Source organism: Fusarium oxysporum, chromosome 2, assembly GCF_000149955.1.
Source record: "Fusarium oxysporum f. sp. lycopersici 4287 chromosome 2, whole genome shotgun sequence".
In the NCBI taxonomy this organism is placed as follows: Eukaryota; Fungi; Ascomycota; class Sordariomycetes; order Hypocreales; family Nectriaceae; genus Fusarium; species Fusarium oxysporum.
The window spans coordinates 4420664-4443578 of record NC_030987.1 but is presented as its reverse complement, the minus strand read 5'-3'; the positions used below and the strand labels follow the sequence as shown (position 1 = coordinate 4443578).

At 48.7% G+C, this 22915-nt stretch overlaps 9 protein-coding genes across 10 annotated transcripts; 4 read left to right on the top strand and 5 right to left on the bottom strand.

The window, feature by feature from the left end:
• Window positions 1-111: 111 nt before the first annotated feature.
• On the bottom strand, window positions 112-3408 carry FOXG_08776 (uncharacterized protein). The gene is made up of 2 exons (XM_018387804.1): window positions 2143-3408; window positions 112-2096 (listed from the first exon to the last, which is right to left on the bottom strand). The coding sequence occupies exons 1-2, from the start codon at window positions 3359-3361 to the stop codon at window positions 574-576; spliced, it is 2742 nt and encodes a 913-aa protein (XP_018245726.1). The 5' UTR covers window positions 3362-3408; the 3' UTR covers window positions 112-573.
• A 250-nt stretch (window positions 3409-3658) lies between these two features.
• FOXG_19881 (uncharacterized protein) lies at window positions 3659-3877 on the top strand (the record flags this gene model as incomplete). The annotated part of the gene is made up of 1 exon (XM_018400163.1): window positions 3659-3877. One exon carries the CDS (start codon window positions 3659-3661, stop codon window positions 3875-3877), a length of 219 nt encoding a protein of 72 aa, XP_018245725.1.
• Window positions 3878-5020: 1143 nt separating this feature from the next.
• FOXG_19880 (uncharacterized protein) lies at window positions 5021-6079 on the top strand. Its single transcript, XM_018400162.1, has 2 exons — window positions 5021-5445; window positions 5504-6079. The coding sequence occupies exons 1-2, from the start codon at window positions 5087-5089 to the stop codon at window positions 5841-5843; spliced, it is 699 nt and encodes a 232-aa protein (XP_018245724.1). The 5' UTR covers window positions 5021-5086; the 3' UTR covers window positions 5844-6079.
• Window positions 6080-6213: 134 nt separating this feature from the next.
• FOXG_19879 (chitinase) lies at window positions 6214-10827 on the bottom strand (the record flags this gene model as incomplete). Its single annotated transcript, XM_018400161.1, has 3 exons — window positions 9246-10827; window positions 8454-9195; window positions 6214-8407 (listed from the first exon to the last, which is right to left on the bottom strand). Exons 1-3 carry the CDS (start codon window positions 10642-10644, stop codon window positions 6214-6216), a joined length of 4335 nt encoding a protein of 1444 aa, XP_018245723.1. The 5' UTR covers window positions 10645-10827.
• A 1369-nt stretch (window positions 10828-12196) lies between these two features.
• Window positions 12197-13734, top strand: FOXG_08773 (uncharacterized protein; the record flags this gene model as incomplete). Of its 2 annotated transcripts, XM_018387803.1 has the most annotated exons (4): window positions 12197-12812; window positions 12887-13027; window positions 13076-13102; window positions 13155-13562. In XM_018387803.1, exons 1-4 carry the CDS (start codon window positions 12255-12257, stop codon window positions 13560-13562), a joined length of 1134 nt encoding a protein of 377 aa, XP_018245722.1. In that variant the 5' UTR covers window positions 12197-12254. The 2 variants fall into 2 exon arrangements, with proteins under 2 accessions (XP_018245722.1, XP_018245721.1); XM_018387802.1 differs by having other exon boundaries at window positions 12887-13102; window positions 13155-13734.
• A 17-nt stretch (window positions 13735-13751) lies between these two features.
• On the bottom strand, window positions 13752-15405 carry FOXG_08772 (uncharacterized protein). Its single transcript, XM_018387801.1, has one exon. It carries the CDS (start codon window positions 15272-15274, stop codon window positions 13928-13930), a length of 1347 nt encoding a protein of 448 aa, XP_018245720.1. The 5' UTR covers window positions 15275-15405; the 3' UTR covers window positions 13752-13927.
• A 486-nt stretch (window positions 15406-15891) lies between these two features.
• On the bottom strand, window positions 15892-17523 carry FOXG_08771 (uncharacterized protein; the record flags this gene model as incomplete). Its single annotated transcript, XM_018387800.1, has 5 exons — window positions 15892-16077; window positions 16128-16458; window positions 16521-16582; window positions 16627-17172; window positions 17221-17523. 5 exons carry the CDS (start codon window positions 17521-17523, stop codon window positions 15892-15894), a joined length of 1428 nt encoding a protein of 475 aa, XP_018245719.1.
• Window positions 17524-19737: 2214 nt separating this feature from the next.
• On the top strand, window positions 19738-21171 carry FOXG_08770 (uncharacterized protein; the record flags this gene model as incomplete). Its single annotated transcript, XM_018387799.1, has 5 exons — window positions 19738-19882; window positions 19942-20177; window positions 20226-20419; window positions 20464-20931; window positions 20979-21171. The coding sequence occupies 5 exons, from the start codon at window positions 19738-19740 to the stop codon at window positions 21169-21171; spliced, it is 1236 nt and encodes a 411-aa protein (XP_018245718.1).
• Window positions 21172-21210: 39 nt separating this feature from the next.
• FOXG_08769 (uncharacterized protein) lies at window positions 21211-22586 on the bottom strand. The gene is made up of 3 exons (XM_018387798.1): window positions 22243-22586; window positions 21763-22191; window positions 21211-21714 (listed from the first exon to the last, which is right to left on the bottom strand). Exons 1-3 carry the CDS (start codon window positions 22535-22537, stop codon window positions 21344-21346), a joined length of 1095 nt encoding a protein of 364 aa, XP_018245717.1. The 5' UTR covers window positions 22538-22586; the 3' UTR covers window positions 21211-21343.
• Window positions 22587-22915: the final 329 nt, after the last annotated feature.

The window sequence follows — 22915 nt, the reverse complement described above, 5'->3', positions numbered from 1 at the left end:
GAATGATGTGAGCAGAGTGATTATTCACGGAAGCGACTACCCGCAGCAAATCATGGAAGGCATAGGCCGTATCAACCAGTAGATGCAGGCAAACGATAAGAAGAATGCCACTGCCCGGCACTGTTCAGTTTCTCACTGCAACCAATCCCGTAAGCATTCACAAAACCTTCTTGTGACTTCCATGTTTGCGACTCTCCCTGATTTGTTGACTATGGAGCTGATTGCTAGTCATAAGGTTAAACTTTAGGCTACTAACACATGATTAGGACACGATAATCCTTTTGACAATATAAGCTTCTATCCAAAAACCTTTCACGGTACTGATCTGTTGACATGGTCAGGGTTATTATCTATTTCATTACTGAGACCAATGCGTCATAACTTATGCGCTGTGCGCAAGATTATGTCAAACGGCGCATGAAGTCGTTTGCAGTATCCGCAGCCGCTTGGCGTTGGCGGCCACTCAGACCAATGGATGTACAAGGCACAAGCAGTAGATGCAGAGAATCGAACAGGGCTGCTGAAAGCCAGAACATTCCTGGCAACACAAGCATACATGCAAGCTCTGACAGCTTATGTTGACGCAAAAAAGATTGCCTGTCGCGCATAAGTCTTGACACCCTCATCCGCCAAATCCTCATCATCAACTCGATCAAACTTCCACTTGTCAGGCAACATACTCATAAGCATTTCTGCCGCCGCAACACTCCATTTCTCCCAAAACGCATGTATGTCTGTAGCCCAATGGCACGAAGCGTAAAAGCCGATGACTGCCAGAACGATCGCGATGAAGCAAGGTGCCAGCACTGCCGGCTCGGGCCATCGCGTGATGATAAAGTATATCGCCGTACCAGCTGCGCCAGCCCAGAGGCCAAGATGTACAAGGAAGATAAAGAGCAGAAGAAAAGTCAAAATTATGAGGACGAAGAAGCAGCGTATGAGGAAGAAGAAGAGATAGCCGGCGATAGCACGGTTACCAACGGAATTGAGACGGTGCGATGCAGACCGGGACTTGGGCGTAAAACGGTTAAGCATTGTTACACGGACTCGCATTGCAGAGAGTCTGACAGAAGGCGAGCGAACAAAACTGCGGATGAGGTAGGTTATGAGAAAGACTAGGCCGAGAGAGAGACCCCATGTCCACATCTTGGGTGGTGATTCGGTGAGTTCTGCGACTTGCATGGAGAAGACGGATGTGATGAAGGAGAGGGGTATGAAGAAGAATGCGAGTTCAGTGAGCTTGTTGATGCCAGACGTTTGATCGATGACGAGAGATGACTGGGCGATGCCTGTTGAAGCGACCAAGAGATTGAGCGTTTGTTCTGAACGTGACTGCAGGGATTGGAGATCAGCCGTGAGCTCGGCCATCTCTTCCTCCAGCTCTTTGGGTAGATTGAGAATATTTTTGGACTTTTTGATATGGCCAATCCACTCACTCAGCTCCTGCAGAGTCGATCTTATCCACGCTACATTCTGTCTTGTCATTGTGCCAGCAGCTTCAAGCAAATGAACGTGCAGGTCAGCGCCAAGATCAGCATCAACGTGGTCTTGCATGAGACGGAGTTCGGCTAGGAGCTGCCACATATCATCGAATGGGAGTCGCGTGAGGACAGATGGTATCATCGAATCGTCCTGATTGAGCGTGCTGGTGGGTATCTTGCTGATATATCGGTACACAAGATCAAAAGTGGATAGAGAGTACTTGCGCGCAAAGTCACGATCGCGCAGTAAATGTTGACGATCTTTGTAGGCCTTTCGAAGTGAGTCTCGATACTCTTCATCGAATTCGGAGTCGCTGGAGTATTCCGAAGCGGTGTCATTGCCTTTCTCATCGACAGCAATTGACTGCTCATGTTGATTCCTTCTTGCCTGTGCTCGCCTTCTCCTGGCTTCCTTCTTGTCCTTCTTCAATTGCTTCTTTGTAAAGGTTGGCGCAGGTGGATCTAGGTATGTCTCATCAGGGTCAGCGACACGCCAAAGCTCTTCATCCGTATACGACTCAAACTCCATGGCTCGAGGCATGAAGGTTAGAGATGGTGTTGTCTCCTTGGTCTTATCGTGTTGCATAGTTCGTGGTGGGTCAAAGACCAGAATGACTGCGCGTGTCAGTTAACATTGCCAGTCTGCTTGGAACATACTCACTTGTCTTTCGGCCCTCCTTGTCAACACTTAACCAATAACCCAAGCCTTCTGGAGCCATGACTCTGAGATCTCGATTGCCCCAGTACGTTGGGTTCTGCGGTAGCACAGGATGGAACGTGCTGTAGGGGCGGTACACATTCGATGTTTTGGCCCTTGTCGATGTGCCTTCAATCTCGTGGCCACTAGATGTTTTCGGAACATCAAAAGCATCCAAGCTCTTCTTTTTTGCCTTTTCCTCTTTCTTTCTCTTTTCCTTCATCTTCTTCTCTGCACGTTTCTTTCTCTTGTCAGTCAGAAGCAGCCCATACTTGTCAAGAACAACGTCTCGTTCAATTGTCCAGCGTCCATCAGAGATGCGCTTTGCAATCTCATCCTCGTAAAACCCCTTGCGCCCGAGGTAATGAAGGAGACCAAGTCGACCCCAACGAAGATGTGCCCATTTACGAGCTTTGGTTCGACGTGGCAGGTTCCATTCTGTTCGCTGACCGATCCCCGGGAGAGGTCGATGACGGAAATGCGTTTCTTGTTCGGCCCAGTTCATCCAAGTTGCATTCTTCAACTTGAGACCACTGTCGCTTGCGCAGTACCCTGAGGCGATGAGATGTTCGTACCAGAATTCGGGATCTACTGAGTACAATTGACCCAGCACACCCATGACGAAGCGACTCAAATCGCTAACCATAATGACTCGCACCTGGGAGCTCTCCGGTCTCGAGTCGAGAGCTACCGCGAGATCCTTCTTTGTCGTGACGAGTTCGCTTTTCTCCACCGTCTCATTGGCGAAGTAGTCAACAATTGATATGGCGGTAGATTCAAGCCCTTCGAAGCGCTCTCTGCGAGTAACATTGAGCCAACGTGGATCCCACCGAGCCCGATTATCGAGATCGTTCATGTACAACTCAGACATCGTCTCTATCCAAAGCTTCAAATTAGAGAACTCCTCTTCATCGGCACCCTGGTCCAGAACTCCTTGTCGAATGGCCTTGGCAGAGGTATCCATGTCGCGCCGACTCCCGAAAGACATCGGATGCGGTACATTGGGCCGTCTCTCGAACTCTTTATTTGGGTCAAATGAGTCTCGTAATGTATTGAGATTATACTCGAGCGAGTTGCGCGGGACGGAGTAGTTTGGCTTCCATCGTTGCGAGGTTGGCCAGTCGAGCTCGTAACTGCTGAGCCGTTCCTCATCCGTGACGCCGCGACGCTTTCGATTGAACATAGCAGCGCGTCAGGACTTTGTTAATTGCGCATCATGATGGAGAAGGGGGGAAAATTCAGCCTTGTGGCCATCTCAGGAAATTAAGCAAGGGTCACTTGCATATGGAGCCCCGATTGATCTTAGCCTGGTGGGGGAGATCCCTGTAAATCATGGCATCGCAGCGATTGCATTGCCTGACCCGGTGCATGAGATCAGGTACGTTTCGCTCTTGAGGCTGTCAATTGGATTGGCGAATATTAGTGTCATGACTTGAACTTGGTAAGCGATAATTGAGGTCGGTTGATGGAAGCGACCAAAATGCTCATAGTTTCGGGCAACAGTGGGGATCCCACTCTTGTCCACCTCGGTTTGGCTCAGCAAGACATGGCCAACTGGGAGGGCTCCGCCTACACCTTCAGCCACGACATTGCCAACCAACACCGAGTCTACGAGCGAAAGTTCTTCCTTTCATACGTCAAGGACACGAGTGATAACGTCTACAGTATCAAAACTTCTCAGTCTCACCACTCCATTTGAACAACCACGTGGATGCGACTCAAAGTTTACCCATACAAGCGTCTTCCCTTCTGGCCGCCCAAAGTCTCCTGTGCCAATTCTCCTTTCAACTGCTGAGTCGTCATGTTATCCATCTGGTTGGGGGGATGTTATTCGTACAAGACGCTTTGACTTTTATCTGCCAGTCTGTCCTAATGGTTGGATATACTACGACATGCAAACAACAACTTCCGAGCTTTCGATGGCTCGTTGCTGTGATAGGTTTATTTGCTGTATTCTTATACCGAGATCGAATAGTAACCAGGACGTCCATTCAAGTGGCTATACTCGTTAGATGACCGAGATTGGGATATCGTCCTGTCTGAGCCTTACTCGACCAAGAATTGCGGTCGCTAGACACACAGTCCCCATGCTCAAAGTACCACAGGCAGTCCTGAAATAGTCGATAGTTTGATGATGCATGAAGCCTGGGCTGTGTACTGGAATAAATCTGACACTTCAACGTTGACACCGCAGTTGCCGACGTTGACTAATGATATGAATGTCCCGGCCTGGACTTCTGGGAGGCATTCCGGAGGGTAGATATGACAGAGCACCGAAAGAGGATGGCCCAGTTACGCGTGCTGGAAAGGAAACATGAGCTATCACTCTACCAATAATTTGCGTATTTATCTTTCTTGTTATAGTCTTGGTTTGTGTACGGCGCTGTGGTCATAGATTGAGAAGACCGGTGAATTGAACGCTTCGGACTTGAGCAAAGAAAGGTACCCGACATTCAATTTCTCCCTTTGTACGTACGATCTGACCAATAGCGATCCAATTACTCTCACATATCATTATTTGCGTGCCAGTACATACCTTATCCAGCATTACCATTCTCTATTCTCGTTCAAAAGTCTGAACCCTTCTACCAAGACTACTATAAAGCGTAACCAGCACAGATGCTTGGTGAAACTCAACCAACACTTCTGAAACGGATGGATAAAGCAGGACATTACGTACGTAACCCAGCACAGCCGCATCATACCTCCTGTACATGAGCAAGCAAAGGGGCCGAGTAGGATACTTCATTGGGCTAGCCGGCTAAATACATGGCCTGTCTACGCAAGGATGTGTAAAGTCGAACCAACAGCAAGACCAGTCTCATGAATAAACTACTAAAGCATTTATGCCCCTTATCGGATTCGTTTCCCAGCTACCCTTCATACTGCTCAATTGAAAGGGTCGGTCATGAGTGCTTACACATCCGAGGATTTAGTATCAACCATATCTTCAAATGTTACACAAATAACACCTACGGCAACCTCTGCAGACGAGCGCGCCGCACTTACTACACCATACATTCCACCAAGTAATTGTACGCCCAACTGGAAGAAGACGAGCTTGATATGGACTCAGGATGGCACCTTCACATATCCCGTTCTGGTATCAGCACCTCCAGCTTCGTGCTACCCCTCTGGCTGGGAGATCAGTGAGGCTCAGTCTCTATTCACCTTTAGCCCGGCTGTTTGTCCTTTTGGCTGGGATTATTGGAAGATGGCCCGTTCCGGCGACTCCCCAGCTGTCTCAACAGCATACTGCTGCGAAAGGTTCCGCCTCCAAGCACCTTGCGCCCCCGCTAGAAAGTAGACTAATCAGATCATTTAGCGGATTCACCTTTGATCCCTATGATCGAGGTGGCTACGTTGCCAATGACTTCTTTACTAGGGGCTGTGGACGATGGGTACAGACAATATCAGGCATATCCCAACGCGATGGCACAACGACTACAACACTGTCAGCCTCATCCAATTACCAAGATGCTAGCGCAATGGATGACACTTTCATGGTTCATCAAGCCTGGAAAATATCCTGGGGCTCATCTGAGAGGTCTGATCTCACGCCAATCCCTCTCACGTTGACTGATGGTGAGAGAGTATCGTCTTGGAAACCAGGCGAGACACTTCCCGACGACAGCCGCCCGACTGAAAGTTTTGATCAGAGCTAGGGGTACATCAGTACCTCGGCCGTGTGGTTTCTCATGGTCGGGTTGCCCATTATTGTGTTTCTAATGATTGTCGGTTGCTGCTGGGTGTGTATCAGGCGTCGGATAAGGGAAAGGAGAGTCAGGCGTGCAATGAGAGACTCATCCTTGCCTCAATCTGGTGAAGGACGCTCGTCTCTGACACTAGTCTCATAATCGCTTTCAAATAGAGCGAGACAGCAGCGCATATAGGGGGTAGAGAGCGGCAGATTGCCAAGGGCGATTAAGAAGTCATGTAGTCGTACAAAGCTTGCAGGAAAAATAAATAATATTGTGTATAAAGGAAGCTATGAAATAAGTGCAAAGGAAACAAATGATTCTATATAAGAGGATATCATGACAGATTTTTAGTTTGAACTTCACCGGTAGTCGATGGTTTGCCCTCATGTATTGTGCCCTCAGCTACTGGCCACATTCGGCGGCCATCAGACTTGTCATTCGCAACCCACTGCTTCTTCTCACCTATATAGGTCACGTTGATCATCGGCGGTATCGGTGACCCCGCCCCTTCAGGCAGAGCCTTGAGCCGCATGGTCGATGTGTCGTATGCATACAGGCTCAAGAGAAGACAGCCACCATTCTTAGGAGGATCAAGAACATACGCGCCTCCATAGCTACTTTGCCGATCATCTTCATCGTCTGGACACGAATAAGCAGCATCCCAACCATCCAAACACAGATCATGGTTCCAGTCATCTTCGGCGAAGGAGAACGCCTCCTTATCTCCGCAGCCGCTTTGATCAGGTGCCCATTTGGCTGACACAATGACTGTATAGCCATCTTCTTCAAGGGCCATGTTCTGGCCGAATGTGTTGTCGGGGTCCAGCGTGTAGCTGGAGTCGCAGAATGATCCTATAACCTGCCGCGCTTCGTTGAGGGTGAACTCCACATAGTCTGAGTTACCTTCGAAACAGTACGCTTCAGCTTCGGTGATGGCCGTGTTGGTTGGGAATGATGTCGTTTCCGATGGCTCAGTGGATGTTGATGTTGACTCTCCGACTGTTGTCGTAGCTTTCGGATACCATGTGGTGACAAAGGAAACGCCTTTTATAGTGACAGAAATAGTATTACCGACATGGGAGGGTAGGATAATAGCTGACGTTCCACGCATCTTGGTCTTGGTGGCTGACTTAACATCAGGAATTGGGTATGCAGTTCTGTCAACGGTGGCATAGCCATCGTTAACAGGGTACGGCGTTGAACTGACGATCACACTTGCTGAAAAGGTTGTCTTGTAAGTCGAGCCCCAGTTTCCAACGCCGTTGTAGTCATCACCAAGGTCACCATCATAGTCAAGAGTGGTGAGGGGACAAGAGGCATCGGTGGTTGTTGCGGTCGCCGTGAGGAAACAACCGGTGATGATTTCAGTAGAAGTTGTGGTGCACGAGGAAGATTCGCAAGATACCCAATAATCGGTTACTTGAGAAGTTGTGCAGTCGCATCCTAGATATGTATTGCAGACTGTCGCGCAGGGTTTCGTCGTGCAGACTTGATGGCACTCGGTGTTTGTCTCTGTAGCGCAGTCCTCATCATCGTCGTCATCGTTGTCGTCGTCGTCGTCGTCATCATCATTGTTCTTCTCACATCCAGGGCCAGCACAATTTCCCCCTGGCCCAGGACATCCCCCACCAATGCACCCAATCGAGCCACCACCACTTCCTCCACCACCTCCGCCTGGGGTGCAACCGAACAAACATGGCTTACCGCAGCCAGACTTGCAGATAGGCCCGGGAGGTCCAGCGGTGATGATGACACCTGGAGCGATCCCTGGCGGAGGTCCAATATCCACATCATCAGTGGGAAGGGGTCCAGGCTTGTAGGTGTAGGTAATGCCATGGGTTGGTTCGGTTAATGTGACTGGGGATGGAATAACACTACCGCGTACAGGAACAGATTTGGACGTTGACTCTGTCAGTATCACGTTGGACACACCAATCTCCGAAGTTGTAAGAGGCGGTAGTGTGATCCTGACAGTGATAGTTGTTGTCCCATACTTGGTGACACCGCTGGTAGTCTCTGGCCATGTCTCCTTGACCGTCTCAGTGATGACAGGGAAACTGATCGTTGTCTTGGATGAGAGTGGCCATGGTGGAAGAATGAGGGTACAAGGTGGTTGACAACCTGCTGTAGGGTTCTTGGAGTCCCAGATCTTGGGATCAATGTAGACAACGTCTTTGTCACCATCGTTGCCTCCGTCATTGTCCCCATCTCCATCTCCATCACCGTCACCGTCACCGCTGCCATCACCACCACCGCCTCCACCAGTGCCAGGCTCAACAGGAATAGGTTGGCCAGGCTTATCCGGTAGCTTCGGCGTCCAGTCGTGATTATTGAGATACGCATTAACCGCGCCCCCACCAAAGACAACAAGATAGTCAGCCTTCCTATCCCCATTGATGTCCGCGTAATGGACAGGACCCTGGGGACTAACGCCTGACGCGATAGTCCCCATATCATTCCATTTGCGTCCTTCACCAATCGGAATCTTGCCATTGTTGCGATACCCCCCGAGCAGCACCGCCATCATACTGAACGATGTAGTCGGCCTTGCCGTCTCCTGTAAGATCCGCAAACCGGACCTTGCTGCCAGGCTCGCCAACACCAGTGGCTACAACGATACCCTCTTTCCAAATGCGGCCGCCGTTCCTGGGCGGTATGTTCTTGTTGTTCTGCCAGTACTTGACTGCTCCGCCTTCGTAGAGGATGAGGAAGTCTGCGTAACCATCGCCATCAAGGTCTGCAAACTCAACCTTGCTTCCAGGCTCACCGACACCTGGAGAAATAGTAATACCATCTTGCCAGATGCGTCTATCCCCAGGGTCAGGCAGGTTGCCGTTGTTGAGATACGCCTTTACAGCTCCTCCGCCGTATATGATCAAGTAGTCAGCGCGCTTATCACCGTTGACATCGATGAACTCGACTCGTGAATCAGAGAGATCCTCGTCAAAACCCGGTGCGATCTCGCCGATTGCTTCCCACTTGTTGTCGCCCTTGTTGATCCAAGCCCGAGCTCGTCCTCTGGAGTCGACAGAGATTAGGTCATCTCTTCCTTCGCCTGTCAAGTCGGCGAAGCGGATGCTCTGACCTTTGGTTCCGGTGATACCAAGGTTCTTCCACATGCGGATGCTTCCATCATCGGCAACAGCAAGGAAGTCAGCCAAGCCATCACCGTCCATGTCGGCAAAGCGAATCATTTCGCCCGTGACACCCTCTATGCCAGGGGCAATTGTGCCCAAGTCGTCCCAGTTACGGCCGCCTTCTTTCAGGGTGTTGCGGAACGCTTTTACAGCGCCGCCATCGTATATGACAAGATAATCTATGCCGATTTAGTATATCAGTACACCTATCGGAATACTCAAAACTCACCAGCCTTTCCATCGCCATCAATGTCTCGAATACTGGTCGAGTCTTGTGGTATACCCGCTGGTCCAGGGGCGATAGTGGTTTCAGTCTCCCAGTTCTTCTTGCTGCTGTCCTTGCCATTATTATGCGTATTACGCGCCCACTTGACAGCGCCGCCCCCATACACGATAACATAGTCGGCATATCCATCGCCATCAATGTCCTCAAACCGAACCTTGTCTCGAGATGCAAGACCGGTTGCCCATCTGGAATCGAGGGACTCGAATCTCTTTCCGTTGTCCACGTTCTTCCAGACCTTTGCAGCGCCATCTTCATATAGAGCAATGAGATCTGCCTTGCCGTCGTTATCCACATCGGCGAGACGGATCATGTCGCCTTTGATGGACTTCCAGTCTGGGTTGATGTAACCGATACTCTTCCAGTCATTGGGCTTGCCTCCGTTGATCCAGGCACGCATCTTACCATCCTTGTCAGCAAGGACGTAATCAGCGATACCATCGCCGTTCAGATCGGCCAAAATGACCTTTTCGCGTGAGGAATTCTCAGCAGAACCTCTGATGGTTCCGACAGGCTCCCATGTCCGGAAGCCTTCAAAGACAGTTCCCTGTTTCTTCCAGATCTTACCTACAATCTCTTCTTGAGCGCCTCCTGTTCCTCCACCGACACCGAGACCAACACCAGGAAGGCCAGCAGCGTCTATCTTAGTCGGGGCTTTCAACCAACCTCTTTTGTCAGCCTCGAGGATAGCTTTCAGCCAAGCGTCGGCCATCTTCTCATAGCCACTGTCGTTGGGGTGCTTCTCATCCGAGAGATCACCTGCATTGATGTCTATTGGGACTTCGAGGATATGCTTTCCAGCCTTTTGTCTCTCCTCAATGATGGAAGTGACTTGTGGATTGAAGCGATCAGTGTTCTTTTGCATTCTGGGGTTATTTGCCCATATGACAGGAGCAACAAGGACCGTGGTATCTGGAGCGTTCTGAAAAAGACCATCAATAATGGACGCCAGCATATGAGGAGAGCCCTCAAGGTCAACTTCCAGGTCCATATTGTTTGTACCAGCATGTACAAGTACAACGTTAGGGCGTGCCGCGATAGAAAGCTTCCAGTAGGTATTGATCTGTGCAAGAACCTTTCCACTGTGACCTTCATGGTCATTGTCTGCCATGCCAGTCGGAGGGTGCTTCAAGCTACCGACCATGTCTACTGAAGTACCGCGACCTATGAGCTTCTCACGGAGTCTGTTTCTATAGCCTTTTTGGTCTTTTGAACCGTTGCCTTTGGTGATTGAGTCTCCGAGGGGCAGTATGCGAAGACTAGGAAGTGCAGAAGCAAGCGGTGATATGAGTGCTACGATCACCATCATCATCATGATGGCGCCCTGAAGCGTGAAGGACGGCATAAGGAGTGATGTTATTGACAAGTTAAGAGATAGAGATAGATTGCTGTAGACTTTGATATGAATAGAATGATAATATCATATGTGATAAACATAAGTGATTTCGCCCCTTCGTTCTTATAAGTCGATTCTCATGACAGAAAGAAACATATCTATCTATCAGTCTTTTCATCAAAGATACCATGGCCCCCAACCATCATTTATTTCGCCTCGGACACATCTATTCGCTTCATTAGTGCTGTTGATGAACAGTTGTTGGTTCCAGGATATTTGGCAACTTACTAAAAAGGCGCAGGAGAAATGAGACGGAGGTTTCTTCTTTGGATTCTAAAATTGTCGATCGTGAGTCATGTTCAGCTCTTGATTGGATTCTTTTATTATCGTGAGCAAGTGTGCCTTGGTGGTTAAGTCGACTGCGCCTTGTGTTGGTTGAGCATGGCATCCACCACACAACTTAGAGCTTGAAGTTTAGGCCTGTTGGTTCTGAAATACCTCGAAAACCCATGCGAGAGGATCCTACGGCGAAATTATTCAGAAATTTTGGGCATTCAAGGATGGATGTCCCTGTCAGATACGCTCACAAGACTTGGAGCGCATTCGGCGCTTTGATGGCTATCGAAGATCAGCTCTGTTGAACCAACATAGAGTAACATTCAACTCCAATGAGTTCAAAATTAGGGCCAATGGCACAACAAAAGTTGCTTCAACCACTGTGGACTCAGCAGAACATGGCTTCTCTAGTATGCTTTTGCTGAGAACAGCCTACAATACTCATGCTTTCTCTTCAGTGACTCGTTACACCTGTTATGGTTGAATAGTGACTTTATTCACGCTGAAGAAGGAGAGCGCTTGTGGCAGCGAATGATGCCATTGATGCTGTCCCCTTCCGCGCGGTAGAACGCGGTAAATAACGTAGGCATTGGGGGGCCAAGACATGGGCCAGGACAGAGGACAAAAATAAGAAGTGGCTGCAGTTGGATCATGCAGGAACCTTTTGACGCCCCATTGTAAGAGACATACCGTGCTTCTCTGATTGGAGGTAAAGGAAAGAGTCTGCCTTGTTACGACATGATGATATGATGCTGTTGGCTCTATTCCCAAGGTGACATACCTCCGATGCTGTTGGTTTAAGCTTACAGGATAAAGAATCCTCGAGTGTAACCTCACGGACCCGAAATAAACTGCCGACGTTGTATATGAAACGCCCAGGTCCGTTGTTGCAGCCACCAATCACAGCACCACTTGAAGCGCTGCTGAAGATCTCAAGGTCATAACCGACAACACGCCCACACTATCTTTAACCCTTCCTTCGAGTGGCAGAAAAAGCCTCATGACTTGGATCTGACAAGATACAACCAACAACAATGTAGGGGCCAGCAACAGGGTCAATAGAACGGCAAAACCAACAGCCCCCATCTGTTACAGCAATTACACGAACTCAGCCCTGGAACCTACAATCCTTCTGAACTCAAGGTAGCCTTTCAAAGTGATTTGATCTCTCAATTTGATCTTTAGCGTTGATCTTCGGGTTAAACTATAACTATGTATTCATTGCCACTCCAGAGAAATATCGGAATTGTCCTATGTCATTTCCATTATTACAAATTTGCTGAATGCTCATGGAACTATCGACAATGCATGCCAAACGCAGTATCTCATGGAGGGTCACCTTGAGTTACATCTCTCTCCTCATTTTCTCATTCTTTCTTCTTCGTTTCTCTTTTGTCCCGTCCCTCCGATTATCCTCTTCATATCCTCATGCAGTTGCCCTTGATGATGACTTTCACTACTCCCCTGCCCTTACTCACGTCTCCAAACGGGAAGACAAACCCACGGATCCGTATGAGATAGCTCTCAAAAAAGGTGAAGCACTCTACTGTGATATGAAGGCGTCTCAAGCAGCACTTGAGGCTAAGAACGGAAAGTCTGCAGAGTCGCCTTCATATCTCCAAAGACACGGCTTAGAGGACTATGAAGGCTGGGATAAACGTGCGAACCAAAATCCAACATTTGGAGACCGCTTGAATGAGGCGTTGAAGGGTATCGGAGCCCCCATCAACTTGTACCACTACAACTGGGTGAATCTTGGAGGGGGTGATTGGTACTCTGATCCCGCCGGCTTTCTTGATGGTTCTCTAAACCTAGACGAAGCTGAAGTGAAAGCGGTCGCGGTAGGTCAAGTGTGCAGCTTGATGCAGAAGAACGTTGTCAATGTCAAGAGGCAATGGGTACTAACGCGAAACAGGCCACTGGGGCGAACTTTGCAAGCTCTTTTTCTCTGAACCCTGGCGTCATCATTGCCGATCATAACGTCGGGGTTAAATATGCCGCGGGAGAAGGACCTCCAATAGACGAGGAGACAACAGCTCTCACCCATATCCAACAGGTTAGAATGTGGTCCTTATGCTTTGTGGTTGTTAACCTCGAATACCAGTGGAGCGATGCTGTTTGGATGCAGTGGGTAAGAAACGCAAACTCGATCTATTCAGATGGATTACTAACTTGGACGATAGGACAGAGTCTGCTCTGAATCGGGCGGAGATGTAGAAGATCTAAAATACATTATCCGTGCACAGATTGTGAACCACGCCACTCTCAAGATTGTATTCCAGGCCATTCTCAAAAAGTATGAGAGAGACCACAAGAAGAAGTCCTTAGGCCCATGGAAGAAAAGAATAGTCGTCAGCCATCAAAAGGATCCCAAGGAACTTTACGCCATCCTGGGTAGCCCCAATGGATCAGGAGCAGCCTTCATGTTGATTAACCACAAAAAGCGACTTGGAGGGGCAAGAGTCATTAATAAAGTCGAGATATTTGTTCCTGAGGGAAACTTTGAGGTTAAGGGCACGGAGGTCGGCCGCGAACAAGAGGAATGGCATGTTATGCTTTTGTTTCATATCGTTGACGCTTCTCGAGCTTGATGGATACATCTTGATGGGGAACTGCATGTCAAAAGATAATTTATTTAGGGCATTCTGCCGTCTGTTTAACTAGCCTGCTCATAAGTTTGGACGTATTCTCAGGATCAGATCAGTTTACATGAGTTTTAGCCAAGTTCGTTCAGGTTTCAAGATCATAATGACAGTAACACACTCAAAGACTAGCTGAGGATTCAATCCCGCAGGCTGAATACTAGAGTAAATCTAGTGTATATCCTTAGCCTGAAGTGCTATTCTAAATTTGACAAAGTCTCATAGTGAACAAATAGTTGAGCCGCAATTAGGTGTTAATTTGTTTAATCTTTGTATACAGCTGGGTATTGAGTATCCAACCCTGCTTGTTTTACTTAAGATACTTCGTGCTCCTCAATCTCCTGCTTCCTTTTTGCCCGAAGCTTAGATTTAACACTTTCAACCTCCTCGAGAGGCAGAATACTCTCCCAAGCGAAGAAATAAAAGGCATCATAGGGCAAACGACTCTGACCTTCGAGTATTGAGGATTGCAGACCCAAATGATACATCCTCCACGCATCCCAGATTGCAAGACCAAATGGACGGAATGAGTCGAACTTGATCCCTTCCAGGGGGGATGCACTGATAGGGTGAGGAGGGGGTTTGGTCAAGCGTTCAAAGATTGACATTCCAGGAGCGTCTCCATCCAGTGCCACTGGGGTCCGACCCCAAAGCCGATCTTCAGTAAACTTGCTCCGCTTGATAGGGCTGCCATCCTCCCGATATCCCGCGATTTCCATGTATCGTTCACCTCGAATTGGCAAAGCTGTAGTCCATCTCTTACAACGAGGAGGACGTGGCAGTCGGTAGAACAAATCTTGCTTCGCCTCCCCAAGGGTTGCCAGATATCCCACGACAGACCTGACTTCTTCGGGTGACAGAGGATATGGACTTCCAAGGTTACAGCGATCATCGCCGGGGCTCATATCTTTCAGTCCCTCAATGTCCTGAGCCGGCCAGTCTAGACTATCTATATGGCGATGCATTTCACCCACGAGCTGAATATACCACAGAGCACGCACAACTCGCATCTCTTCTACCCACGTCGGCTGTCCTACATCAACCACACTCACAGGTTCTCCGGTGAAGACTTGATCCCAGGCTTCAATATATTCTCCATTCGGCCCTCGTCTATGATGACGATCGTACCGGTCTTCAGGATTGGTAAGGTGCAGAGGTCTGAAGCTAGGATCTCTCAAACGGTCAAGAAACGAGGTCAAGCATGCTTGCGAAAGGGCAGATATCTGGTTAGTGGTTGCGACAACCGATCGAAGAACCTTGACAGAGGGCATCGCCGTAGACAAGCATCCAGGGCTCAGCTTTTCATCTGGGGATGGTCTTGGGGGGGTTTCCATGTTGCTGCCCTTCCACTTGCGCCCGACTTTGCGTAAGAACCGGCCCTGGAATTCAGGTAGGTTCTCAAAAGGAACTGCTCGAGTGCGCACGAGGATGATAGCGCGTATGAGCTCTGCAATTTCGGGCGGTATTATTGCATTGGGACCTGAGAGGATACATTCGACAATAGTGATGGCATGGTCGTTGAAAAGACGCCAGACGTGAGGGGATGCCGTCATCAGGTCCCAGAGAATGTCGAGCCCTGGAAGGCGTGTTACGATGGGAATTAAAATCTCCGGAGGTAATGTCTCCAAAGATGCTGCTTGTTTAGAACTTGAAGTAGACATTGGGTGATAAGATTATTGTCAAATTGGCTATTCAGAAGAGAGACAAGAAATGTTTGAATGAGTAAAGCATGGTCTAGCAGGGAGGTGAGCGCTTAAAACAAACAGCATCCTTCGTGAAACATCCATTGACAGTGGCCAACATTTTCATCCCTGTAAGTTGTTGGCTGCACTCACTCAGCAGGTTGTACTCAGGCTGGGGGCTTGGCCGATCATGGCCTACTCTTGCGGCCATCCACACCTATTCACAGCGGTGCATGGCAAAGGTCTCCACTACCTTACAGGTGTTGGGTTGGCAAAGGGAAATAGTGGGGGTTCAAGGCATTGGGCCTATTCCATCCAGCGTCTAAAGGTCTCGGGACAATCCAGCGGATGAATAAATTGGTTAATTAAAGACTTAATTGAAAAGTATATGTAAGTAGAGAGGGAAGCACCACAGTATAACCCTAAATGAAAGCCTCATAGAGGTACGAAGAAGCGAGAAACATCCAGCCCATCATCCAACCAAAATTCATCAAGTCCAATAGATCATACCACTCTTAATAAACCCTCCAAAACCACCAAGTTATTACTCTAAATACGACGCTCAGTAGCACCCAGAGTCTGGCGCACCTCTGTCTCTAGTAATAGATAGGGTTCTTAGGATCAGTGAGATCAAAGATGACAGCACTATGCGGTCGCGCACCACCACGAGTCTTGGTAAAGATCTTCTCAAAGTCAATGGTGCGGTTAAAGCTAAGCGATCCATCATCATTGATGTCAATCCAGTGACCCTTGTAATCAGCAGGAGTGTTGACAATAGAGATCTGTAACAGTCAGCATAAACCCATCAAGAAATACAGTAATGAGAACTTACAGCTCCACCTTGAACAAAGTAGCCAGTAACGAGAAGGTTCTTCTTATCAGGAGAGATCTTGACGTAGTGAGGTCCAATGATGGGCTGCTCCTCATCAGGATCATCAAGACGCTTGACGTTATCGAGGTCAGAGATGTCGAGAGCGGCGATGTGGTTGCCGAGCGTGATGGTGAAGTAAGCGAACTTTCCGTCGTCGGTGATGTCGGAGTAGATGGCGAGGGAGTCCTTGGCTTTGTCGCCGAGATCGTAGAGGAGTTCGGCGACACCTTGGTTGCCCTTGGAGTCTTTGCGGAAGGGGTAGATGATCCAGACTTGGCCGGGACCAACAGCACTGTAGACGTGAGTTAGTATCTGGAATGGAGTGACGAATGCTGAGCGTTAAGGGGGACTGACGTAGCTAGAGCGGCACTCTCCTTGTTACCGGGAATGAATTTGACGTCCTGAATACCTTGGCCCTGTGGCTGTTAGCTGTATCCCGGTCTTGGCTCGGGTAACTCACGTTAGGAATAGTGATAGTAGAGATGATCTTGCGAGACTTGAGATCCCAAAGGCGAAGAGTATCAGCCTTCTTGATACCAAGAGTCGGCTTCAGAATCGTGATCGGAACAACAAAGTCAGAAGTAAGAATAATGTTCTTATCAAAGTCCACACTCAATCCGTGAGGAGAGAACTGCTCTCCAAGAATGTTAAGAGTACCCTCAACATCCTCAGGCCACTCATGGATGATGTTACCATTGGCATCAGTCTCGATCAATCGGCCGGGCGATGTACCGACGGCACTGCCCATGTAGGTGATGAAGAAACCGCCGTCAGGCTTGGCGCGGATCTCATCGACGATGGAACCGAGAATACCGCGGTTGCTGTGGTCGAACTTGGGATGGTATGGGTCCGAAGTGTCGAAGTAGAAAGCGGTGTCTTGGGTCTTTAGAAGAGAGAGAAGACCGCCTCCAACTAGGGTCTTGCCATCAAGGGAGGTGCCTAGATGGTGGGGTGAGTTACCGCTGGTGTTGACATCAGTGATGTCGATGATTTCACCAAAGGTGTCCTAGTCTGTTAGCTTATTTCCCTCCCAGTGTGAACTCGGCGAACTTACATCATCAAGACTAGCAGTAACCAAGAAATCGGCATGCTTGTTATCACCAGCACCAGTCCAGAAGTATCCGATCTTCTTGGGCTTGATGTTGGAGACCTTGAAAGGGGGACTATCCAACGGAGGAGTAGGAAGCTGGAGAATAGGTAGGGGAGGAGCGTTATCAGCCAGAGGCTCGGTTACTCCTGGGATCTTGGGAATCAAAGGAGGAAGACTGAGACCTCTCTTGGCGATGTTGGCTGGAGATGCTGAGACCTGAGAGGCCAAGGCACCTAGAAGGGCCGTGATGGAGATGAGAGAGGGCATTGTAGATGAAGCTCAGTGGTTGTGATGGGAAGTGAGCAAGTTGATGATGTGAGCTGATGATTGAGAAAGTTTGAGGGAGTTTCCAAGGTGTTATATACTCAGATTCTTTCTCCTTCACAACCCTTTCTTGGACTCCTCTGTTTCTCACTTCGATCTCCTGATTCCAACTGCTCGTCTCCCTCATCGACATCTCTCTCAAGAATTGTATCATCAAGCCTCACAAAGACACAATTGAATCTCATGATGAGTTTTCTTATGTCACGGCTATCACAATTTCCTTCCCAGGACGTTTTCCTCCTCAGCCTTGACTGATCTTGTCTAGCTTGGTTGATGTGCTGGCAAGGAGGACATACAAACGCGCAGCGGAACTGAACTATCCGGTAACTATATCACCGATCTGCACAAGTCTAACCAAAATTTATTATCCATCTTCTCGGAGGAGAATGGCTGAATTACCGACCTCCCGATCGTCCGTGGGATGATAGTGGTGGGTTGTCGGTGATGCCCCCTGATGGTTGTCAATCTCGCAGAGCAGCGTCACTCACTTACCCTGTTGGGAGCATTGCATTCTCTCAGGGTTACCTTAAGCTGAGACTTGCATGGACTAAGGTGCTCGATCACATCGTGTTTGAGCTGTTGGCATGGCCGACTATGGTTGAGTGTCCGTTGCTTCAGTCGGAGAGCGGCTGAGCAGCTACTCGCAGCACAGGAATGACGGGCAGCTTCACGCATCAAAACAAACATCACAACAAGAACTTCAGATCCGTCCAAATTCCCACTCTTCAGCTTACAAGGCGATGTTGGATGGATGTTCCAGTCTGTTGCATTTCTTTACACTCGTTGAGGTCAAGCTTACCCAGGATAAGGTTCCTACACTGTTCCATCCCACATATCCGGGATATTTGGATCAACAGCTCTAACGAATGGCATCAGTATCGCGTGGTATTAACCATTATAACTAAGACAGCCTTGCATTCACAATGTCATAGTGCGGAATTACTCCATCCGTAAGGCAATAACATCAGCCTTGGCCCAGTAGCTCGGGCGCGTTGAACTACCCCTGACACGAATCCCCGGCAGTTGGAAATACCGGTGGGGGTAATAGACTAAACATCTCCTTTGGGAAATGACTTATACGTTTGTTCTCCTGCTAGGCTGAATCTGTGAGAGATCTTCAGAGTGCTTTGACACTCTGGGAAGACGTCTTGTTAGTCTGGATTGCGAGTATAATCCTTGTAAGGCTGCGAGCGCAGCCACGCCGAGGGGCCGTTGGTTTCGCGGCGAGCCATTCCGAGCTGCGATACCCAGAAACTACAGAATTAACTATATGAGCATCTTGGCTTTCGCACGTATACTCACTAAATTTTACAATACCGTGAACATGAGCTCATACCAAATGATGGGGCCTGCGATAATCAGAAACATTCCGAAAGCCGACATTTACAGCACTATCAATTACCATAAATCTATGCTTATAGCGTGGGGCCCTGGTTCGTCCAAACCCATGTTGAGCCGCACTAAAACAGGCGCATCGATCACGTTAAATCCACTAATAATGTCGTCAACCCCAGATCTACATTAATCCTGGCCCGCCATCACGCTTATATCCGTCTTGGCAGGCGGGTTGTCGATCATCAGTATTCGATCTTGGCTGTGATGGGTGCGTGCGGAAGAGAGGGTTACACCAGACAAAGATCAAGACATTGTTCCAAATAGCAACTAAATTTTTTGAACGAGAAGATATTTACAGAATTTATTCGCTCGAAATATTCATGAGATTTAATGATCCATTCAGGCGAGATCTCAAAATGCATAATTACGGTCAAATAAGAGCTATTACTTGATGTCTTCTGAACCTTCAAATGGCTGTGTTCAGGGTAAGCAAACGCCATTTGCAGTCGGAATTCGTACTGCAATTTCCTTGACAGCTTCATGCAGCTATGCCGATCATTGTTTCTTTCAGACAGCGCGACTTATCGTAGTGTCATTTGTGTAAGTGTTTAGGGTGTGATTGCCATTCAGCTACGTCTCTCGTAATTTCCCAGTTTGATGGATGTATCTGTATGCATGATGTCGTGATGAAGCTTGTGGTGTTGAGGGTATAAGACGTCGCCGGTGAGACGGAAGTCCCTATCTTTCTCCCTTGCTCATCCATCCTCTCATCACTCCCCTTCTTCAGCTTGTTCGTCTTTGGACTACAGTCTTATCGCTACCATGAAGGGCGCATCGTTCTTCTCTTCTGCCCTGGCTTTATGCCTTGGGTCGAATATCGTTACTGCAGCTCCCAAGGACACTCAACAACCCGGCTTTGACAAAGGCCAACCTTATGATGGAAAGGGCAAGGGTGCTGTTCTTCTAGGTAAGCTACCAAACATCTGATGCTCTCTTACTCTCATCACGTACTTACACAGTGACTAGGGGGCACAAACAAGGAGCTTGATCTCCAGAACCCAGACAACCTTGGTCAACAGCCCACTGACAACGGCGTTGTTCCCAATCTCAAATGGAGTTTCTCCGACTCCAAGACCCGTCTCTTAAAGGGTGGTTGGGTCCGTGAACAGGTCATCCAAGATCTGCCGTCCAGCCATGACATCTCTGGTGCTCAGCAGCATCTCGTCAAGGGCGCCATTCGAGAACTTCACTGGCATAAAGTCGTAAGTCTAATACTTCCACCTCAATTGTTAAGAGACTGACTTGAGCAGGCCGAATGGGGCATTGTGTATAATGGCTCCGTCCTCATCTCTGCTGTTGATGAATTTGGGCGATATCAGGAAGAAGTCCTTAATTACGGCGACATCTGGTACTTCCCCAAGGGCGCTGCTCATACCGTCCAAGGTCTCGCCGATGAGAATGAGTATCTCCTAGTCTTTGACGAAGCCGACTTTGACAAGATTGGGTAAGTCACCTACCCAGGTTTCACAACACACTAACACAAGACAGCACCACCTTCATGGTTGACGACTGGATCAACCACACCCCCAAAGACATCCTCGCCAAGAACTTCGGGGTCAACGCCTCCGTCTTCGAAAACGTCACATCCCCCAACCCCTACATCCTCCCCGGCACACCCACCAAGCACAACGTAACCGACGGGCCAGCCGGCAAACTCTCAGGAAACAGCTCCTTCGTGTACCGCACGTTCCAGCATGATCCTGAAAAGATCGGCGGCACGGGCGGTAAGTTCTGGAAGATCGATTCGACAAACTTCCCAGCGTCCAAGACCCTCGCTGCGACGTTCGTTACCCTGAAGCCAGGTGGTTTAAGGGAGTTGCATTGGCATCCTAATGCAGAGGAGTGGTTGTACTTCCATCAGGGTAAGGCGAGGGCGACGGTTTTTATTGGGAATGCGGCGGCGAGGACTTTTGACTTTTCGGCGGGTGATACTGCTGCGTTTCCTGATAACTCTGGGTAAGTTACTCACTCTTGTTTGCGAAGATGATACTGATGCTGGGTAGGCACTACATCGAGAACATCTCTGAAGATGAGGATCTCATCTGGATTGAAGTCTACAAGTCTGATCGCGTTGCCGATATCTCCTTGACTCAGTGGCTTGCTTTGACTCCTCCTGATGTTGTCGCTCAGACTCTCAATGTGTCGATTAGCTTTGTTGAGAGCCTGAAGAAGGAGAAGCAAGTTCTGATTGAGTAGTGACAGAGCACCTCAATGGCTGTGAAGGTACTTATACGAGTTGATATAATGGTTACATTCTAATATTTGTTACTTATCTATATAATTTATGTTTTGTTTCCAGACTGCTTCCTATGTATGGTGACCTCTTCAACCATAACTATGATTCTGATGCCAAGCTCAGATGCGACGATCACGATGACTCTCTCCCATTAACGGCCCTCCCACAGGGTCCATTACTATAAGTCCACTCCACGCTCACACCACTATCAGTGCGATAAGTCAACCAGTTGATCTGCGCCGAACAAGCATCATCACTGGGTGTCAAGTACAACCAACACGATGCCCCGCCAGCACTTGACCGACTCATCAAGCAATTCTGTTTCTTCTGGCATTCAACACAGCATGCATACGCGCTAGTCAAACCGGAGATGGAAATGGGTCTGTTGGCGGTCCAGGCGGAAAAGTCGGCGATTCTCTTGCCGCCGTTGGCGGTGCTTGCGAGATTGTTGGAGGAGCAGGCGGCGTAGAAGGGATCGGCTGGGACGATAGATTCGATGGTGACTGAGCATATTAGTATTAGTACTGCAGATTATAAGCCTGGATACTTACCAGTCTCGGGAATTGTCTGAGTCTGAGTCCTCTGAGCAAGGTTAACCCTCATCGTAGTAAAAGTCTCAGTCTCCGTCTCCGTAACCTGAGGTCCATGTTCCGTCACCGTGATAGTAACAACACTCGTGGTTTTCTTCGTAACAGTCTTAGGCTTGAGAGTAATTCTCGCTCCCTTGATTGTGGTAGTTATGGTCTTGGTCGTAGTGGAGGGAATCTTCTTGACGCAATCGACGCGCTGGAGATACTCGGCGGCAGTTCTAGGTAAGGGACCTCGGGCTTTGACTCTGGCGATGTAGCCTTGAACTTCTTTGATGGGAACAAAACCAGCTGGTACGGCGATGGTGCTGGCGGTGTACTTCGTCGTGGTTGTTGAAGATACCGATGTCGAAGTTCGCGTGAGCATCATAACCCGATTCGTGATTTGCACATCTAAACAATCAGCACCACTCAAATCACTCGCTTCTACTTCCATAAACTCACCAGTCTCGGTCTCAGTAGCAGTTTCAACATCCGAGTCAGCACTTGTCGTAGTCCTCTCAATCACAATCTCCGTCTCGGTTGTAGTCTTGGCCTTGGGCACTACAACAACATTGACTTTTCGAATGACCTTCTTAATAACCGTGATCTGATTCTTTACAGTAGTAGTAGCCCGTGGGACTTTGTTCGAAGCGACACTCTTTGTGCCATATTTGCTTTGGCAGATGACATCGGTTGTTACACCGAGGGCCTCTGTGCCAAAGGCGAGGAGAAAGAGGATGGACTTGAATGCAACCATTTTACCAGATGAAACAGAATAACAGTCACAGAAAATAAAGAGAATTCATACTCAATGACTTGGATTTATATACACAGCAGAAATCAGATCATTTTTCTCGTCTCTAAGCTATCCTACAAAAATCCCAATATTGAATGCGCTGGCCCGATCCCCAGGGTTATAAATGCCAAGCCAACAGCAAACATCACCAACAAACCCCGTAAGCGAAGAGACTATTAAATGCACGCTTATGTCCGGTCCAATAAGGACTCAATCCGTCAACTACAACACAGCTGAAGACCCCAGACCCTGTAAAATAAGCTACATGCAGCAGTAGACTATTGAAATCTAGGCCTGACGATTTCCTCGGCTCCGTATAACCAACGACCAGGGGGGGGT

Excerpts from the sequence above, each read along its gene's own strand:
- FOXG_08776 (XM_018387804.1), bottom strand. The coding sequence starts at position 3,361 with ATGTTCAATCGAAAGCGTCGCGGCGTCACGGATGAGGAACGGCTCAGC. Across the intron at positions 2,097-2,142 it reads CAAGGAGGGCCGAAAGACAA|TCATTCTGGTCTTTGACCCA; the intron begins GTGAGTATGTTC and ends TGACACGCGCAG.
- FOXG_19880 (XM_018400162.1), top strand. The coding sequence starts at position 5,087 with ATGAGTGCTTACACATCCGAGGATTTAGTATCAACCATATCTTCAAAT. Across the intron at positions 5,446-5,503 it reads ACAGCATACTGCTGCGAAAG|CGGATTCACCTTTGATCCCT; the intron begins GTTCCGCCTCCA and ends CAGATCATTTAG.
- FOXG_08772 (XM_018387801.1), bottom strand. The coding sequence starts at position 15,274 with ATGTCTACTTCAAGTTCTAAACAAGCAGCATCTTTGGAGACATTACCT.
- FOXG_08769 (XM_018387798.1), bottom strand. The coding sequence starts at position 22,537 with ATGGTTGCATTCAAGTCCATCCTCTTTCTCCTCGCCTTTGGCACAGAG. Across the intron at positions 22,192-22,242 it reads TGCTACTGAGACCGAGACTG|ATGTGCAAATCACGAATCGG; the intron begins GTGAGTTTATGG and ends CTGATTGTTTAG. Across the intron at positions 21,715-21,762 it reads TCAGACAATTCCCGAGACTG|TCACCATCGAATCTATCGTC; the intron begins GTAAGTATCCAG and ends TAATATGCTCAG.